The sequence below is a fragment of the Falco naumanni genome, chromosome 10 (assembly GCF_017639655.2).
Source record: "Falco naumanni isolate bFalNau1 chromosome 10, bFalNau1.pat, whole genome shotgun sequence".
In the NCBI taxonomy this organism is placed as follows: domain Eukaryota; kingdom Metazoa; phylum Chordata; class Aves; order Falconiformes; family Falconidae; genus Falco; species Falco naumanni.
Genome location: NC_054063.1, coordinates 4,716,753 through 4,737,846, shown reverse-complemented (window position 1 = coordinate 4,737,846; position 21,094 = coordinate 4,716,753). Strand labels below are relative to the sequence as shown.

General features: G+C 36.1%; 2 protein-coding genes across 8 annotated transcripts in view; both read left to right on the top strand.

Moving 5' to 3' along the window:
* Window positions 1-3,147, top strand: part of CPT1A (carnitine palmitoyltransferase 1A) — a 45,826-nt gene extending 42,679 nt beyond the window's left edge. For all 7 annotated transcript variants that reach the window (XM_040609045.1, XM_040609047.1, XM_040609044.1 and 4 more), the window contains one exon: window positions 68-3,147. In XM_040609045.1, coding sequence (XP_040464979.1) covers window positions 68-154 — 87 coding nt within the window. In that variant the 3' untranslated portion in view covers window positions 155-3,147. The remainder of the gene's footprint in view (window positions 1-67) is intronic.
* Window positions 3,148-5,076: 1,929 nt separating this feature from the next.
* Window positions 5,077-21,094, top strand: part of TESMIN (testis expressed metallothionein like protein) — a 79,502-nt gene continuing 63,484 nt past the window's right edge. Inside the window, 12 exon segments of the mRNA XM_040608852.1 lie at window positions 5,077-5,550; window positions 8,345-8,425; window positions 10,399-10,507; window positions 12,271-12,347; window positions 13,764-13,855; window positions 14,202-14,243; window positions 14,509-14,580; window positions 14,740-14,771; window positions 15,120-15,265; window positions 16,752-16,889; window positions 17,409-17,584; window positions 19,008-20,516. Coding sequence (XP_040464786.1) covers window positions 5,077-5,550; window positions 8,345-8,425; window positions 10,399-10,507; window positions 12,271-12,347; window positions 13,764-13,855; window positions 14,202-14,243; window positions 14,509-14,580; window positions 14,740-14,771; window positions 15,120-15,265; window positions 16,752-16,889; window positions 17,409-17,584; window positions 19,008-19,200 — 1,632 coding nt within the window. The 3' untranslated portion in view covers window positions 19,201-20,516.

The following is a 21,094-nucleotide window of genomic DNA, read 5'->3' as shown; positions in this document are numbered from 1 at the left end:
TGCATAAAAGTTAACTGTTGATTGACAGTGTAAGTCTTTGGTTTTGTTTTTTGTTTTTTTTTTAAAGGATTCTCATCGTTTTGGAAAAAACATCCAAAAAGCAATGGTTGACATCATGGGTTTATTTAACCTTAGTAAAAACTGTACCAAGTAAATTGCCTTATTGGTACCAAGCAATCTCCTGTTGTTGGGATGAGAACTCTTCTGCACAGTGAATGAGAGCAAGGTTTGTCAAACAGTAGCTGGCGAAGAAATTAAGTCAACATCATCTTGATCACCTATGAAAACCTTAGCAGTGTATTGAATGTTTCATACTTTTTTCAGTAGTTTTAAAGAGTTCATTTCCACAAAGGATGACTTGGAATCTTGTATGTTTTTAGGGATGAAGTATAGTATCATTGCATGAAGCCATGTATATTGTAACTCCTGCAGTTTTCTCTTAATTTGTATATGCTTGCTCTTTTTTTACTTAAAATTAGTCTACTTGTATTCCAGAATCAAAGGGATAAAGCACACAGTCTTTAAACTCAAATACTAGAGAAAGTTCAATTTGCTATGTATTAATAGCAGAATCTTCTTCAATGTATCTGCTGCTTTATGTCAATGAATGACAAAACTTGTAGCTGTTATACCTTCATTGCTTCTTTTGGCTTTTTAAAAGGTAATTGCTGTAAAACATAAAAAAAAAAAATAATTCCCTGATATAACACACTGTAACATATCAAATAGTGGAATATTTTTTTAAGAAAAACCAACAACCACCATTGGGTAGTGCTACATTGGGTGTCACCTAACTAGCAGGTATCACATTTTTCTTACTACTTACAAGCATGTTTGCCCACATCATTGACTTTATTTCCACATAAAGAAATGGACCTGTGTGCTTGCTCATGAGAGTGCCTTAGAAAAAAAAAAGATCCTAAACCCAGGAAAAAATCTTATGCTGGGAGTTGGTTTTACATTGTCTTAGTGGTAAAGGAGGTGAAGTAGTAGTAATGAAGATCTAGTTTTCAAATTGTTAGGTTGATGTTGCAGAAGTAGATTTCAGTATGTTGCCATATGGTGCAGTTAGGTTTAAAGCTCTAAGGAAATGTTCCCATCTTAAATGGCAAAGATGAGTCCCTACCAAATGCAGGAGTAACTTTGTTGCAGAGCTACAGATGCTCATGTGTTTATTTTGGTGAATGGTTTTGGCAGTCATTTGAGTTTCTGGGTCTCTGTTAAATGCAACCTGTTGGATAGTCTATGAAGCAAGGCTGCCTGCGGTGGCTGCTGAGTTGCAGTTTGCCTGCTTTCAGCCTGGAAGGACCGCTACTACATTGCCAACCATCTGTGTGAGAGGGGCAAACTATTAAAGCTGTGGAAAATAGCTCCAGAATGGGAAAATCCTGGCCTTCTCAAACCCCTTTTGGGAGATGCTCTTGGTCAAGCACAGTTTCTGAAGGATCTGGGGGGGGGGGGAGCTATTTCACTCAAAAAGGAGCATGTTTCCAAGTGCAGAAATAAAATGGCTACTACAAAGAGTAACCTTGTGCGTGATGCTTCTCTTCCCCAGGCTTTACAGGTGTGGTTACTTCTTACATTCTGCAGTGCATTAAAGTGAACCTGTTAGCACAGCAATTTTTTTTTTTTTAAACGTAAGGTACATGGTGTCTAGTAATACAGTGAATGCTGCTCCAGAGCTATGCTGATTTTAAAAAGTCCTTTGGGGTAGATCGAATACTTCTCATTAAACTTTGAATGTTTTCTGGCCAGTATTTCTAACTTTCTATACCTCTTCATGTTGTTTTTACTCTGATCTAGCTATTAAAACACATGTGTATGTACATTCGAAGGGGGAAACCTCAAAGATCCCAGATGCATTCTTAAGCAAATGCATGCTTAAATAAATGTAGGAGCACTCACAGAAATTGGCCAAAGACACTCAGATTTGATTAGAGTACGGTATGTGGGAAAGGAACACTTTGAAATAAGCCTTACTCCAGGTGGCAGGCCTGTCATTTATCATACTGCAACAATTTTATACTGATCTATTCTTTTGGAGCTGCAGAAATAATGCACTGTTTAGTTTTTCTTTTATTGACCACTGACCAGTCTGTGCTTAAATTAACTAATTAGGGCATATTGGCTTGTAGGATTTTCTTTAGAACGAAAAATGTTTAGATTTGACTCTCAGGTTTTAAGTGTTTCAAGTCTAATTGTAGTTACTGCAGTTATCAATGCAATTTTACATTCTTAGAGAGTAAGTATAATTGGCACAGAAAGCTGTTTTTTATTGTAAATGTTTTAAACATTTTTGTGGTGTTAAATGTACCTTTTTTAATTTGGGATAGATCATAACTACTAAACAGATAAGATTTTATTTCATTTTTGTTAAAATGTCAACAGCATGTAAATAAAATATGCCTTTTGGATGTAAATCTTGAAAATCCACAGTGAATGTAGGTTATTAATAAATAATTAATTTAAATCTTGATATTCAATATTCTGTACATACAGTAAAACTGCTTGCTTTTTTCCTGAAAAGCCATAGTAATGTAACTGAAATTACCTAGATATGAATGAACCATCTAGTACACTGTTCTTTATTACAAGGTAAAATGTTCATATTCCAGGAAAATTATTAATTCGTTACTAAAACCTTGAATCACTTAGTTACTGGTTTAAGAGATCGAAGGGTCGAGTAGGTAGTAGAAGTCAGGTTGGATGATGGTGAATTGACCTGTTTAATAAACAGCAGTGTGGAACTGATGGAATACCTCAAGTGTACATATTCCAAATTACTTATCTCAGCTATTTCATGCCAGAAATTAGGAGAGCATTAAGTGGCAACCATTGTCCAGTGGCAAATTAGAGGCAACCATTGTCCAGCATTAACACCATTCCAAACTAAATATTCTTTTAAGGCTTGGGTTTTTTTGAGGGACTAAGGAAGTGTGTGTCTGACTGAAAATTGTGGTTCTAATTCAGCCCTTGTACCAATTGTTTTCTCATATAAAAGATATTAATTTAAGCTAGATATTTTTTTAAAATCTTGTTCAATTACTCTGCATCTATGGTTGGTTATTTACATTCAACAGTTTGTCTCTATTTTCTACCCTCTTCTGTGATTTCAAAAAATAAAATAAAATTTCACAATTACCACTACTTTAGTACAATGTTTAATATCTTTTGTATCTTCTTCCCATCTCCCTTGCTGCTGTTTCTGGACTTGTGAAATCATTGCTATTAAATCCAGTTAGGAATGGCAGCAGCAGACTATTCGGTTTATTTTAGCAGTGTTTTATATATGTCTTGCTAGTTAATAAGGAATGTGATAATGAAGAATTTTTCTTTTTCAGGTTCAGTAGAAAGAAGAAACAACTTAGGGTTTGCTTTAGATGAGCTTTATTCCTGAGATCCAAATAACTGCTGGGATACCGTCTGCAAGCTAGTGGGGTAGCGCTGGTTTGATATTTACAGTGAATAACCCATAGAACGTGAATGGTAAGGCAGTGGAGAACTAGTGTGGGCACAGAAAGTTAACGTTGTTATAATGTTATTTGCTTTATCTGAAGATTCCCAGTACCTGGAAACTCCTTTGAAATGGCATTAAAACTGGGGACTAGTTTTGGAAAGAGCCAGGCTCCGTCTCCTTTGCATTTTCCCTTCCACTTTATGGCTCCAGGCTCAACAGGCCTCCTTTCCTCACAGGAGATGTGCTTCAGGCCCTTCCTTCATCGTCTCCACGGCCCTTCCTCATCGCCACGGCCTTTTGCTGGACCCCCTCCGGTGGTTCCTTGTGCCCCTTGTGCTGGGGACCCCCGAACCGCCCACGGCCCTCTAGCTGCGGCCTTACCGCTCTTCCACACGGCTTGTAACAAATCGCCCCTTAGTCAGTGCCAGGGACCGGGTTAATCTTTGCCTCTTTGTAACACGAGGTGATTTCCAAGGGGAAATTATACTTGACACACAAACCGAGGGGAGAAGCGCGGCGGCGCCCAGGCTGCCGGGGGCGGGGAGGGGGAGCGGGGCGGGCGGCGCTCTGGCGCGCTCCCAGCGCCAACGGCCGCGGCGGCGCCTGAGGGAGGGGGCGCGGGCTGCAGGTGCGGCCTGGCCGCCTGCCCCTGCCCGGGAAAGCGGGTGGGGGGTGGGGGGGTGGGCCGAGCTCCGAGGCAGGGGGGTCTCCCTACCTTGCCCCGCGGCGCTTCAGAGCCGGTAGCGGTTCCCAGACAAGTCAGGGGGACGTGGGTTGCTGGGCCCTCGATGGTTTCGCGTCCACTCAGGGGGATGAGGGGTGCTCGGCCCTCGATGGCTCCCAGTCCAGTCAGGCGGATGAGCGGTGCTCGGCCCTTAATGGTTCCCAGTCCAGTCAGGGGGATGAGGCGTGCTCGGCCCTCGATGGTTCCCAGTCCTGTCAGGGGGGTGCAGGTCGCTTGGCCCTTGATGGTTCCCAGTCCAGTCAGGGGGACACGGGTCGCTTGGCCCTCCCCACATTGCCTTACTCTAAGTGCAGAAATAATAGTGATGGCAGCGCAGGTGCATCTTGGCTTATGTCTTTTCAATGCTGGCCTGGTGATCGTGTGGGTAGAGGTGCTTTGGCTTGTGTGGTTGGTAACTGGCAGCAGCGATGTGGAAAGTACAGATAAGGTTCAGTCTTAACGTGCTACTTGCTGACACAAACTTCAAACAGTGTAATTATAGCTGCCTAATAAGTGTACTACGTCAAATTTGATTGCTTTTTTTTGACTACTAAGGCCGAACAGCAAAACTTCGGAAGTCTGGATGCTGTTAACATTATTAAGAGTTAACAAATAATGTGTTCTTAAGGTAAAAGCAGCTAGTTTTGTGTTGGCATGGTGGCCTGTGTTTTCTATAAGCTAGATTCAGAACCCCAGCAACCTCTTCCAGCATTATGTTTTTAAGTTTCATAGTTAGATGTTAGTTGGGTTAAACTTGAGTTTTATAGATACGTGTTTGGCTAAGACTATTTCATTCACTTCTAGATAGAGAAACTATTCGGAAGAATAGCGAAACAGAGAATTTATTTATCTTCAATGAAAAAAGTAAATACAAAGCAGTTGACGGTCCACGACTATGGAGAATCAGATATTGCTTGATACAGGATCAGTAATAGATAGCGGTCTTGTAACTGAAACATTTAATCAAAATAGACCTGTTTGTTCTGAAAACTTCAATCTGGAAACTGCAGTAATTAATAATCCCAATGAAGGAGGATTGCTCTCTAGGCAAGACAATCGTTTATGCACTGTAAAAGCAGAAGAGACTTCGTTAGATCACTTCAAGTATCCATTTACCATTGACAAGCGAAATACCATAGCAAAACTGGAACCCCACCCACATGGAAACAGCTGCAATGGTGAAGATTTTGAACAATACAAGGAATTAGGTTTTCCAGAAGAAGCTTATCACATGCATTCGCCTTATCTGCCTTCAGATGGTGTCCACTTCCTTTCTTCTGTAGCAATGCAGCTTGAAAATTGCAGTGGTCCAACGTCAAGCGTTTTCTCTCCAGAAGGAACAGTCAATCAAAATGTCAGAACAGTACCAGTAAGATTAAGTGAAACAGAAATTTTTATATATTGTGACTTAAACGTGGGGAATTGCCACATAACATTTCCATGGGATTCACATAACGTTTAAAGTTATGTCATAAATTTTATACTAGAAAAAACTTAGTAGCAAACAGAAATAAATGTTGTACGTTGCCAGAAATAGCATGCAGTGTGAACATATGGTTCTGACTGCTGTTCTTTTTTGTCCATGTTATAAGCCATATTTATAAATAGCTGGGTAGTTATTTTGATCATTAACAAAAATCTTACCATGTCAAAAATATACCCACTATGTTTTTAAATATTACCATTTGTATTAGCAACTATTAGATAATTGTGCAAAGTACATAAAAATAGGATGTTAACTTTTGTTCTTTAGTTCCACAGGTGACATACTTGTAATCATATTTTTTTTTTAGTCAAAAGGAGTTAAAAAGTTATTTATTCACAGCAGTAAACTGTAGCCTGTATGGTTAAATCTTCATGGCAAAAGTAGTTGTGTAGGAGAGAAGGGTTTCCTATTGCTTAGTACGTTTGGCAGCTTTTTCTGTACAGTTTGAAGTTATGTTTTCTGTGTTGGATCACTTACTATCTAGAAAAGTACACAGCATAACATTTCTTGTGATGCTCACAGGACCAAATCCATCTGCTTAATGCAGACTATTCATATGTAGAATACTTATGTGTCCTTGCTTCTTTGTTTATGGATGTAGAATATCGGGGAAGAAATCTTGAAATTTTAAGTTTACACTGTGGCTGTTTCTAGAGGGGCACTGAGGTTTCCTTTGAGAAGCTATGTTGAAGTAAGTAAGCATAACAGTTGAATTTTTTGATAAACCATGCTGTTCTCAGATACAAAAACTAAAATAATTTTTTAAAAGCCCCCAGAACTCACAAAAAATCACTTGGTTGAAAACAAGGTCTGATTTCCCTTTGTAGTATCCCACTGAGGTGCCAGGCTGAACCCAGGGGGCAGCTGGGGGGCTGTCTGCGCAGGAAACCTTCTGTCACAGAAATCACTGCTGACACTACCCAGCCCAGTGTGTTTCCCACTGGCATCTCATCCTGAAATGCTTGAGGTCTACTGTGACAATTACTTTAGGTGTTTTGGTTTTCTTTCTGATTTCAGGTTACGGTTATAGTTTAAAAGTATCTCTGGCTTGGAAAGTTGTTTACACACATGTTCAATATTACCAGTAGTTCTTTAAGAATTTTAACTGTCAGTCTTTTGAACCATTAATAAGATGCAAAAGGCTCTAGAAGATAAAGATGTGATTAAGGTGTAACAATTGCTTTATTCAAAGTGCAGTTGAAGATAATGAAAATTTGTTAGTCTCTGTACAGGGAGATAAAAATGAGATTTAGAAAAAAATATTGCTGACCAGCTCTCTTCCTAGTGTCCTTACAGTTTATTGCACTAAATTTGCATGTTTCTTTAATCTACCCTGTTTCTTGAAGGTATTAGAACAAAATTCCAATCAGGTTATATTGAAGTAAAGCGGATTGTTGTTTACCCTCCTAAACTGCTGTCTATATTAAGAGGAAGAACAGTGCACAGTGAGAGCAGGTTGTCTAGCTAAATCAATCTTAATTCTCATTTGAAACTACAAATTAATTGGTTTTTGGTTTTGCTCCATTTTCCATTCATTTGGTTTGGTTTTGAAAATATAAATGTAGGTATTAAATATGAAGCTGTTATAGTTGTAAATGCATTAGATCTGAACAACAGGTACATGTTGAGCAGAAAAAGCAGAAATATTGTTCAAGGTAGATAACAGCGTCTGGTAATGCTGAATAGGCTGCAGCATTTCTGTGCTTAATTATGTCATTGTATGAAACTGTAAATAACCCAATTTTCAAGGTTACTTTAGGTCAGTTTTTTCTTTATTTATTTGGCTTTTAAAAAGTGAATAGTTTAATGCATAAAATAGTTGTAAATAAAACATTCTTTCTTCAGGTATTCAGGTCATTCACACTTCCAGTTGCAGGTGAGAATGAATCTATTTGTTATGATCAATTTAAAGGAATCCAAAACAGTACTATACAGTTACAAAACGTGTCAAATTGCTTAAATGTAAGCGCCCCAAGTAATTGAGGGGGATTTTTTTTTTTTTGTCTCCTCTTATAAGGGAAGGTGTTAAATAGCTAAAAAAAAATATTCTGGATTTGGCAAATTGCAGTGTGAGCCTTTTTTGATAATGTTAATGTAACTAACAATGTTTGAAAGGAGAATGGACCTCTGTTCAAGTATGTTCATGTTGCTTCAGTCACATAGTTCAGTCTTACTTTTGAGTTTCCTTTCTTCTCGTACCATCTCCAGATTCCTTCAGGGGACTGTGAAGAAGATACTCTTTGCAGCACAATTAATTTTTTTTTATTTTTTTTTTTTTTTAGTTTAACCATGTTTTTATTTCACTTCAAAGTTTGACCACAGGTTATGAAAGTTAGGTGGTTTGCACTGGTACTGCTGATGACAGTAAGCACATGAACAGTTGTGTTCTGCCCATAACCTGTTCACAGTCCTGCTCAGGGTTACCCTGACTGCTGGATTTCATCTTACAAGGCAGTTTATTTTGAAGCTAACCGAATTTTACCAAATGGGCACCATAAACCTTTTAAAGATATCAAAAAGACGCAAACTGAAGTTTGTTTTTTCCAGCAAGTCTGTTAGAAAAGAATGTGAAACATTTTTTTCACCAGAATGTAATGCTGTAGTGACATCAAAATCTCTTCTAATGATGCTGTAAAGGAGTTCTTGATATAGAACACTTGATCTTTTGTAAATAAAACATGCTTTATTTTATGTACTAGAATCTTCCAGTGGTGCCTGTGGCCTACCTCAGACTAGTGCTTCTGTCTATGACAAAGCAGTAAGTATGCATACAAGATTTTATTATTATTGGAAGAATCTGTGTGAGTGTTGAATGTCTAAAATGAGTTTTATTCTGAGTGCTAGAGGGTGAAAGGTTCTTTCAAACACTGTCCTATCTGATCTGCTCCAAAAAAGAGAGAAAGAAAAGTGTTGCTTTGTAGATTTCCTATGCTGCTACATTGTGGAGGAAGGAAAATTAGCATCTGGATTTTTCTCCTGTTTCTGTTCCTATTGGCTCAAGTCTAGGTGGCTCCTGTTTGCCACCTGCACATTCTGGTTCCATTTCAGGCCAGTTAGGGAGGGAGCTTCTCCTAAGGCCACCTGAACACAAACTGCCCAGTGGGACTCTGCCACATACCCTCAAACGGCAGATATGCATTTTAGCTGTTACCCACGTGCAGTGTATATAAAGGAACAGAGCTGAGGCTGAAAATCTGGCTTTAACATTAGCCTTCCTTCAATGGAGAGATGTTTTTTGCAACTTAATGATTCTCTTAAAATGCTTCAATTTTTCAAATATAATTTCCTAGATGTGTACTAGACTAACTATAGAAATTGAGGTATTTCGTGAAAGGGAGATGTCTGAAAATTACTGGGATTTTGTAGCCAGGTTTTTCAAGGTTATCCATTAGGTGTTTTAAAGTGTGTACTGAGAGGGCAAAGCTTCATCTGGAAGTGTGACTTATGCAAAGATGACACTGTAATAAGTTAAAGGATCAGCAAGACAGGTGGTAAATCGGTTTTCAACAAATGCAAGCGGCACCACATCTGTGATGGAGTGCTATGACACACACTAGTTGATCACCATAACAAAAATTTATTTTGGAACAATCTGATTTATAGTTATAACTGGATTTGCAGTCTGGTCTCAGATGAGTACTTCTTACTTAGATTAAATCCCAATGATCCCCAGCCAATTTATATATTTCAGGATTAATTCTTGGTTTGCATAATTTGCTGTGACTGTTGCCTAACTTCTCCAAGGCAATTTAGAAATGAGTTGATGCTTCATGATGTTGGAGACACTGAACACCATTGTTACTGTGAAGTATGTTACTGTTCATTGTTATTCTTCAGGAATATTTTTACTTGATATATAAGCAAAAATCTTGCTGCTATTGTCAAGTAAATTAACTGTTCTCAGTATTACATTTGAAAACAATGCTTGCTTTAGAATATAATATGATTTATACAGATGAATATTTTAATTTGTTGCATTTGCTTGGAATTTAAAGTAGATTTTAAAGCATGCCTGTTAAGATTTAAAACTTACATTTCAGGCTGAGGTAAGAGAGGCAGTTAGTAATGTTATCGAGAATCACCAAGACAGAGCAATTTTTCAGAGTCCAAATGTTGGTGAGTCTGGCTGCAAGGTAGTGGCGTTGCACAATGTAGCAGAGGAATCCAGATGTTCACAGAGAAATGATTCCAATCCTATGGTAATTATATCCTGTAATTGACAACAAAATTATACGCTAGAGAAAATTAAATTATTTGTACCACACTAGCAGCAGGAAGTCCCATTTAGTAAGTGCGGTATCAAGAATAATAAGTCAGTCCCTTTCTTCATCCAGAGGAGAAGTCTTGATTTAAAATCACAGCTAAATAAATAAAATGAAACATGTACAATGACATATTCTGGTTAGGGAACTGAATCTGAAGCCAGCACACTAGTAAATAGCTAGTATATGCTCTACAAAGCCTCATGGAGAAATTTAGAGAATCAGGAATCCATATCACCTAGGCTGAGGAGCTACTTTTTTTAGATCTCAATAGCTGCTTCCAAAATTAATTAAAATTAAGGGTCAAAAAGCAAACGTCTAAATGCGTAATGATCCATTTGTTTGAGAGATTCCAGTCTGTGATTATAACGCTTTATAAGACAGGTGGTACTCTTATGAAAACCTTTATATCTATGTGCTTAGAATTACAGTTTCTTAGATGAAAGCTAATCATTAGTTTTCATTGCAGGTTATCTGTCAGTTGGAAGGAGGTACTAAAATACTCCATGTAAATAGTTGTGGTACACAAGAACTAAAACCTGTTCATCACCATGACCAACGTAATTATCTTCAATCAGGTACAATAAACCCGAAAATTGTCTCTAGTCTGTCAGATAGTGTATCACAGATTGTTAACATGCAACTCCACGTGTTTTTGTTCTTAAACAGCAACACGGGGAGATGAGCCGAAGCTGATGTAGCTAATACCAGTTATCATTTTACTTTATTTTATAACTGAAAAATTGCTAGGCGCTTCGGTATAATAAGAATGATGTAATGGATATGATGAATTTATTGAAACTCTATACACAGATTAATTTCCATACATTTAAAGCACATTTAGCTTAAGCACCCGCATCCATTTGCATTTACCCCATCTTACCACCAGGTGTCACTGTGTCTCTAGAAATGAAGAGCAGCCGTGAGGGCAATGGGTGTGCTTTAGCCTTGGGATTCAGAATGTCTCACGAATACTTACATTATTATGTGAACTTGAAATGTCATCAGTTTTTAAAGTGGTTTCTGAGGCCCTAAAGTTAATGCTATTTAGATGGAGTAAAACATTTTCATCTGAGCAGCAACTAAGTATTCAAGTGTAGTTTAATTTAAATAAATCTTTACCTAACTATAGCTTCCTCAAAAACATTATTAACTTTTTTTTTTGTTATTTATTATTATAATTTTATTACAGTGGTGAATTTTGATGGCAATGTGAAAGCAAAGCCTTTTAATATTAGGCACCATGCAAACACAGGTATTGCTCTCAATACCAATAGGTGCTGAGTGTGAGCATCTCTCAGCAGGTGCTCCAGCTATGGAGCCTGTTTACTTGTATTTGTCAGAAGCCATCAGAAGAGTAAACCAGGCACATTCAAGTTAAAGGCCATGTTCCTTTATAAAATTCAAATTCTCATTCCTTCACTGTAATAGCAGGGGAAAAAAGGCTGAGGAAAAGTGTGCTAACATATCTTTTTTAGTTATTTGCTTGAGCTTTTTTCTGTTTTACTTGTCTTTCATAGGAAGTAAAAGAATTAGGTCCAGAAATTACATCTAAAAGTTTGTAGTGACTAATCTCTTCCACTTTTTAATTAAGCTGTCTGTTGGCTCCTTTTTTTTTTTTTCTTTTCTTTTTTTCTTTTTTCCTTTTTTTTAGATGTGAAGTAAGTAAGTACAGGTATAAGATTTATCTTGTAATCTTACTGTGACTGATGTTTACTTTTTTTTACGTAGGCTAGGATGCTCATGTATTTATGTGCAGTTCTTTACCAGGACTTACACTTACTCTTACACCTATTGTTTTCTCCATGGTTTTTAGTAACTTTTTTCATAAGCTAAAGACTTCCATTCCAAATGTGCTCTCAGAACTCTGGAAATTTGTAAACTAAGAACTCGGGACAAATAGATTTAGTTGTTTCTCACAGTTTTCATATTTTAGCAAAATATTTTAAGTCTATGGCATTTGAATTTGACTGTCCTTGATGTCTTAGAGTAAACAATCTATGTTCAAATTCCTAGCTGACAAATTGGTGGTGGGTTCTTCTCTTATGGGTATTTTTGTGTATTCAGGTTTTTATTCTTATTTTGCAATGAGAAAAACATTTCTAGAGAGAAAACTTCTAGGTACTTCATTGACACTATTTACTGCAGAGTAAGCCTGAATTAAAAACTGAATTGTAGGAGAAAGTGCTGACAGAGGACAGCCAGCCCCAGGTGATTTTTTTATTAGCAAATTAAGATACCAGTTTGCCTGTATGCTTAATTCAATAAATACTTATGGATAAATTAAACTTTATATATTGTGAGTAGTTCTGCTGTCTTCAGGTAAATGTTGCCTTTTCAGATGTGGACAACCCTGTAACAGCTGTACTGGAGCAGTTTTTGCCTGTTCCAGGTGAACCGGTTCTGAATGAACAAGAGGTAAAGAAGCTTTAGCCTTTAAACTTGTTAAGTACAATATACGCTCTTTTTCCTTTTCTTAAAATGGGTTGTTAATTCTATGCGGGGAAGTAACAATTTAGCTAGTTTGGACAGATTAGTTCTGCACTTAGTATACTTTATGCATATAAAGGTTTCTGATTTCAACATCTTCTAGAAGTAATACCAAAATTAAAGATACAGATTTCCATAAGAAAAATATATTCCAGTTTTGAAACCTTGAATTTGGTAATATATAGATTATGTTATTGTGAGAACCATTTTAAGATTTTTCTGGGGTGAAGGAGAGCACACTGATTTTTACCATAAGAAGCAGTATATTTTCCCCCAGTAGGATTTTTTTTTCCACCTTTTTCTCTTGATTAGGATTTAACAGTCATTAAGTCTTTATAAATGTTGTTGATTTTTTCTTTTTTGGATGAAAATTGAACAGAAGACTAAAAATCTGTAGATGCTTGTTGTCTTATGTGTTACTTCCAACAGAGTTGGTAGTAAAAATCACTGCAAATTTTTTATAGTTAACTTCTGATTTGTGTGAAGTGCATATGTCATGTGGGTACAAACACAGCAAATGGTTTGTGGATAGCAGCCACTGTGATAAAAAAAGGAAGAAAATACCCAAGGGTGAGATCAAACAACAACCTAGGGAGTCTTTCATCTCTAGAGGCAGTGTATCTGCAAATTGGTGCCTAAACATTCTGGAGCAGTGAGGTAGACAGGCTTGTAATTCTTCTCTAACTTTATCCCAAATTAGTTGTTTCCTAGATTTCTTCTCTTGCTTTAAATATATTCATTTTCCTCTTCTTTATGGTCACCTAGATTCATCACCTGTTACAATAACAGTGGTTTACAATTATTCACTGTCCTTCCATTACTGGTAATATCAGTGTAATCCTAATTGTTATTCCCTTGTCTCTCTTGAAAACCAGGCCCTTATTAATCATGTGTCTGAAGAGACAACAGATCTGCAGTGTGTTTTCTTGGCCTGTGGACTGATTCTTTTTCTAAAATTTTGCTTAGACTTCAACAAATCAGATGTGATATTGCAGATATTTAAATCATGAAGTCACTAACCAGTTTCAACTGACTACTGGAATTAAAAGCAACTGAATCTGGAATGATCAGTAAATTGAAAATAGTGTGCCAACACTGCAACACTGAAAGCTGTTCTTGGTTCTTTGTACTGGGAGAAATGAGATTCCTGACATACTGAACGGTTTCCAAGAAAAGATGCATGTCATTTTCATTTCTCACTTTCTACTTCCGTGAGTTTTTATCAGTAACCTTAGTAATTAAATTATCCTGAAACATTTTCTTTGTTACTTTTTATCTGTTAACTTACAAGAGTATTTTTTAGAAGTTAACATAAACAGGACATATCCATTTTGTCTTGGACAGTGTGAAAGTGGACCGTTACAACCAGCAGCTAGTGCTGCCACGTTCCATCTACAATCAAATCTGCACAGGCCAGTGAGAATGACCTCAGAGGGGTAAGATGCGTGGAATATCTTACATCCATGATGACTTCTGAATTTTAAACTGGCAATGACTCCTAGACATTTTCGTGTTGCATAGCTGCTTCTCTCTTGTAACAAAAATGCTGTTCGGTAAGAACACATTGTGTATGTATCTTGGTATCATGATGCCAGTTGCTGGTAGTCAAAACTACGTAGTGTGGTTTCAGGTTTTCTTAGGATCAATGCAACTGTGCTGTCAGTTTGCCTGAAAAAGCATTTAATTTTTGGAGTTAATTGATATATTTCCAAATCAAATTAGTAGGTGTTTAGCCTGTATTTCTAACACTAATGGAATTATTTTAATTATATTTAATTGTAGATCATTTTTAAGGAAGAGGCAGCTGCAACCCCGGTGTGAAAGGTGAGAGTGCTTTGTAGCTGCACAGCCCTTACCAGGTTATATGACTAAGGGCAGACCTGTCGCAAGTAGGTGACAGCTGGTGGGTAGAGGGAGATTACACATTGCTTATCCTTTTTCTCATGCATGCTGTAAGGCAACACTTATTAAGTAGCGCAAAAAATTAAAATCAGTATTTATTGTTTCAAAACTATAGAATAATTAGTTTTCATTTTAGTTGTATTTGCATATTTTCTTCTGATGTTTTTTCTTTTTTCAACCTGTGTAGCTTGCCTTTTGGTTCAGGGATTATAAAGCCTAAGAAACCGTGTAACTGTGCAAAATCTCAGTGTCTTAAATTGTAAGTAATCATTTATCAATATTTAATAAAATGCTAATAACAGTGTATAGATGAAAAGACAAACATACAAGAAATTTTGTTTAAAATGAACCATACATACATGTCAAAAATTGCTCGTCTGTTATGGAGTTAAAAAGATCCACAGTTGTTGTAAACTAGTGTCACACAAGCTGGAATTTTGATGCAGAGGTGTAGGTGACTGAATATAATCCAAAGTATGAAAAATAAAAAGAAGCTAGAAGAATTGTTCAGATCCTATCTGGAAAATCCTATGTAGAATGCAAATGCTGTATACTAAAATATAATTTCTCTGTCTTGCTGCTGCTTACATATATAATCAATATGCACAGAGATGTATACACATTTTTGATTTGAGTCATTGATGGACTGGATGTATTTTACAAAATGTAAGAAAGAGAGAGAAGCTCTTTGTCTAGGTTAGGATGTGATTAAATTAGAGAGGAAGAAACATTTATGAGTAGAAACAGGAAATTCTGCCTAGAAGTAGGATTTAATTAAAAAATTTACTCTTAAACCAGTTACTCTTTTCATTTCTTATGTTATTTTACGTGTTAATCATAGATATTGTGATTGCTTTGCCAATAGTGATTTTTGCAACAACTGCAACTGCAATAATTGTTACAACAATCAACTTCATGAAACTGAGCGATCGAAAGCCATTAAGGTAAAAAAAAGAAAAAAAAGTATAGTACACATTAGTATCAGCTTCATGTATGAAAATACAGCAGTATTGGTTTTTTCCACTAGTTATAGTATTTGGAATATGTTATCTTTAATCTAAATAAAGCTAAGTGTTGTTTCTGTATTATTCTTCTTTCCTTCCTTTTATGGACCTTCTGATACTTTGAATTAAAACTAGTGATGGGTTAACTGAATGATAACTCTTATTCTTAGAAAGAAGTATTCAAACCCGAATTTAATTTTAGAAGATTTTTTCACTTGAAGGAAAATTTTTTGTATCCCAAAGTCAGACAGTAGTTAAAGGAAAACAGATTATTACTATCTAAATTATTACTCTCATTGACAGATCTTCTGCAGTTGTCTGTGTTAGTCTTTCTGGCTGACCCATGCAGCGATGCCAAGTTGGCTCTCATGACAGTGACACTGAACCCTGCACTAGTGAGAAGCAGGTTGCTTCTACATTTGGAGACTGATTTTATTAGTAGAATAGAGAACAACATGTGGCCTAATTTTTGTGTGTATATCAAACCGCACAATCTGAGCAATAATTTAATCTCATATGCATGTTATGTTATCTAAGTTTTAAAGTGATAATGAAAAGTCTTATTCTACTGCTGATGCTTTAAGGATATATTAATGGCTTTCTGCTGCTTGTAAACAACTCTTCAGAACTCTTTTTGTATCATTCACATAATAATAATAAAATTGTCTTGTACAAGACATTGATCTAATTAAAGTTAGAGCTTTGCCCCATCCAACCGGTCAAGCCACAGCATTTTTTGCTGTCAATATGCAACAGCCAGTTTTAAAATCAGATGCTTGTCTGTAGTTCAGCTGATGGGGTTGTTGATGTCTAAGCACTCCTTTCACTGCTGTAGATAGCACCTGGTAGAGCGTGATAGATCTTGTTTGTCACTGATGAAAGCATACCTGTGCTATCCATAATATTGTACATAAAGGACATATATAACCCCTTTAACCTGCCTTTTAGTAGTCTGTGGCATTGCGAGGTCTTGGGACCTAATGAAAATCTGCTGTTGCAATCCAATGCTGATTTCAGTGAATGGACTTTCTATTGGGCCACTAATAAAACAAGTTTCAAAATTCTGAGATGTATGTAACTATGTATGCAAGGGTTTTTTCTTCACTGATAATTTTTTATTTCTGGTGAAAGTAGTATCAACAGTGAAAGAAAACAAGCTCCAAGAGAATAGCTGATGGATTATTTATGTTATTCCATAGAAACAATGTAAATTGCTTTCTGTGGTAGAGCCAAGTCAGCTTAATGTTCTGGAATCTTTAAATTCCTGCTCTCATATGTCATGAAAGACTCCTTTATCCTTGGGCTTCATACCACCAATAATGAGAGTGGGAAGTAAGAACTTCTTTGTTAAACATTGGGTCACAGTCATTCAGGTGTTTAAAACCACTTCTTTGAACTTGTCATAATCTAGCAATTCTTGTTTTAGGCCTGTCTTGATAGAAACCCAGAAGCTTTCTTACCAAAGATTGGGAAAAGTAAACTAGGAGAAATGAAACTTCACCATAACAGAGGATGTAATTGCAAGCGCTCAGAATGCCTCAAGAATTATTGTGAGTGCTTTGGGGTGAGTCAGGTGAACTTTGAACTTTCCTCTTATCAGTTACTACCTTAATGTTGACTATATTCTGCAACTGGTAGTTTCTAAAAATAATCACTTTCTCTTTGCATTTTTCACCATAAATTTTCAGCATAGGAGCACAGTCTCTTTGTTGTAATGTCTTTAAAGAACTGAATTTGTCTGAAGTTGGTCAGCTAAATTTCAGCATCAGGAGCTCTTGGCCAATGCCTTGCTCCACAAGAAATGAGGAATGGTTTTCTTCTAATCCTGGTAGTTTCTTTGCATCTGTGGTATTTTTTTATCTTGCCAAGTTATCCACAAATTGAGGGGAGAAGTGATTTGTCGATGTACAGAGCATCAACCTCCTGCTTCCTTACTGTTTTCATACTGATGGTCTCACTCGGGAACTAGCCAAGTTCAGCACAGCTAGAATAAGTCCCTAGTGATATAGTTGGAATGGTTGCTCAAATGTATGTTTAATTTAAGATTTATACAATTTTTATTCTAAATATTCTATATTTTCAGGCTAAAATTATGTGTTCCTCTATTTGCAAATGCATTGGTTGCAAAAATTATGAAGAAAGTCCAGATGAGAAACCCCAGCTGAATATGCTAAACTACATGGACATTAGATATAATGAAGGAAACAGCCCAGTTTTAACATCAACATTCAAAACGTTACCAAAATTGAAGACAGACAGGTGAATATTTGGAAATAGAAATGCGTAATTCATTGGTCTGACTTCATTAATTTTTCATGTTACCATTATCATAGTTATTTAAGAAATAGTGACTAGAATGACAGATGGCTTGTATACAAGGAATCACTTCACATAGCATTTGCCATCCTGTTTCTATAATGTTTCTATAAATGAAAAAATATCCAAAGGATGGCCTATAACTATCCATTAAGGATGTCGTGTACAGAGTTTAAGGATATATGTATTAGTTCTACTTACAAAACAGCAGTTATTTATGTATCGATGATATATTTCATTCTCTCAACATTTTTCCCCTTAGCTACTTTATCTTGTTCCTTCAGTTTCTATGTTCTTAAATTTTTCTATGTTCAAGCATTCATTTCTAATAAAACCTTGACCAAAGAACTGATAAGAAAATTATGTTGTTGATATGTTTGTGATATTCAATTAATAAGCATGTTTGCATCACTGCTTCTTTCCCATCTCTTCTTCCTTTGATCCACCTCCTCTCAATTTTAGTTGTGTTAGCAATTTGGATTGTGAAATAGTCTAAGGTGGTTGTACTATCCTGATGTTGTAATAATTTCTAATATAGTAGTAGCCTAACCTTTGGTTTTGGTTGGTTTATAGTCATTTGCCTACTAAATAGAAACAGCTGTTAATAATTAAAATTCATTAAACCACCTCTTAGTTGATTTTAGGGAGCTTTACTCTGGGCTCTAAAACTTAAAGTTTGCATACATCATTTCTTCGCTCCTTTGCATCAACCTTGAAATTCTTATCTTAATTTTGTTTTTAAAATACTTTCTGATGATCTATTTAAAAAATATTTTAGTAATCTCTGGTCTTGGTAGTGTATTGATGGGGTAGATCATGCCAAGTTATGCTTTTGCTTGAATCACACAGGAGGTTGAGTTACATTATTAATATAGTAGAATGAGTTATGATGTTAACAGCTAGTAGTTTCAAGAGTTTGTTCAATGCAAAGCTGCTAAGGTGCCATTCAGGGATCCTTGAGGGACTTGGTGCTGTTTCCTTCAACAGCAGTAAACTGAATTTACATTTCATACTTCCTCGACCTTGGCTAAGCCTTTTAAACACATTTCCTTGTACTTGAGGCAGGAAGAGACTTGTACAAAATTTCTCTGTCTGCACCTGTCAGGCAGCATTTTCATAGATCGATTACATTGTGTGAACAGTCTCCTGTGTGATAAAATAGAAAATCTCAGAAGCAATCTGTTACAAGCACAAGCTATTCAGTGTAGAAGAATGAAATTCCTAAAAGGTTGTATCTTACAGTAAAAGTGCAGCTACTTGGATTCAGCTTTGTGCATTCCAGCTCTTAACTGAGTTTCGCAATTTGTCTTTTAAATTATTTTCTGTATTTAAAATGGAGGTATTTCCTTTCTTTTCCCCCGGTCAGGCAACCAGCTGTACGTATATCTTGGGAAGAAGTGAAAGCAGTATGTTCTTGTCTCCTGGTGCAAGCTGAAGAGGCAGAAAATAGAAATTATTCTGTCTGTCTAGCTGAGCGTGTGATCATGGAGGAATTTGGGAGATGCTTATCCCAGATCCTACGTACATAATTAAAATCTAAAGGACTGAAATTTGAATAATATTCAATGTAATATAAAGCCAATAACTATTAATATTGATATGTTGCCATAGTCTCCACAATTTTGCTGCTTAATGATCTTTCTTTGATCTTTCATAGGAATAATTTCATTCAGTTCAGCTGAATTCCTTCTGAATTATGCTGGTGTAAGTGAAACTAGCACCACATCCAGCATTTTTCCAAGTAACTTAATACTGTAGTAAGCTGCTAAGTAAGTTTTCTACTAGAACAGGTTTTCTCTGTAGTTAGGACTTTCTGAGCTGGTTCTCAGTCTTTACCTACACTCTTATAAAAAGTAAATTTATCTTTAAATTACTTTATTGGATGTTTATGTGAGTTGAGATGCAGTAAGAATTTGCTATCTTAGTTTAGTTATTTTATGAATTGTGAAACAGTTCTATTTCCAGTGGTAGTAGGCAAGGTGACTAAGTTTAGCTTTGATTCTTCTCTGTTTTGGTAACTTATTTTTTGTGTCTGCAGGTCTACCATTTTTGGAAAACAGAGCAGTGTTGTCAGTAGGTTTGGTATTTACTTTTGGGAAAAAAACCCACACTAGACTTTGTTCAATGTCAAATTTGTTAGGCAGATGAGCCTCATAAAGAGTAGGAGGAAGATGACCTCCTTTTTACTCCTATTGTAAAGTGCTAGAATTTGTGATGGGAAAATCTTTTATGTACGTAGGGTTTAGGATTGAAATTTGCTGAATCCTATATTTGCAATCCAGTTTCCTTTAAAGCCTGGTGTAGCATTTGTTTAATTATTCATTTTTCTTATGTGGACGTTTTCTCTGTGACATTTTTTTCTCTTCTCATTCTCACTGTTGGGATAGTAGATTTCATTTTCTGTAACAGAAGTAACCTATTTCCTGCCATGTTTCTGGAAAAGAAATTTTTTTTTTTTAATTGTCATCTAAATGAATTGACAGATTATATAAAAATGGTCTTTGTTTTTAGACATTTTGTGCCAAGTTAATAATACATGCTTAGATATTTTTGGCGCTTATGCTTAAAAAAAATAAAGATATTCTCCATGTCATGTAGAAAAAATTTATGCTAAGTTAATAATATGTGCTTAGATGTTTTTGGCATTTATATTTAAAAAAAATATTCTCTATGTCCTGTTGATTCATGAAAAATTCTTGCCAGAACAGCAGGTAAGACTGCATGCTATTTAAAAATTTTCTTTAATAAGAGGGAGGGCATTTTTTCTTAGTGGTGGTTGATCTGTGAAAGTATTGCATTTTACATTTTTGTTTTTAACAACTGCTGCTGGAGACTGATGAAGGTCACAGGAGAAAATGGATTCTCAAAGTGCTCTGTAACTGATAATGGCACCATCGGTACATTTCACCCCTTTTGGGTCCTTCAATTGCTAAGATGATTTCTCTTGGTTTTGGAATTAATACCAACATAAAGGCTTTATCTTAAAAAGTATTTGTCCCCAGATAGAGTTACTGTGAGGTCATAAATCAGAAGAACACACAAGGGCTGTAGAATCAGTAGACACTCCATAAGGAAGCAAAGCTTGAAGAAAATAAGAAACCAGTCTTTATTGCTAAATCATGCCTTGAAATCAGATCTCAGAAATCAACTCACTAAAATTCCCAGTGGAAGTGAGGTTCAGTATGATTAACCCTAATAAACAAGAAACTTGGGTTAGGACCAGTGATGAAAGTATAGATTAAAAATAGCAATTAGGAATAGAAATGCAAAATAAAATTAAAAATTGTGGAGAGGAGTAGAAAAAGTTAAATACATTGTAAGAGGAACTATTAGAATCCTTGAAAAACTTAATGTAGTGTAATAGAGTCGCATCTTCAGATGGATCTTAATTTGAATATACACAACAGAGAGGCAATGCCATAATATAAAATGATAAGTTATTAAGCTTAAAAG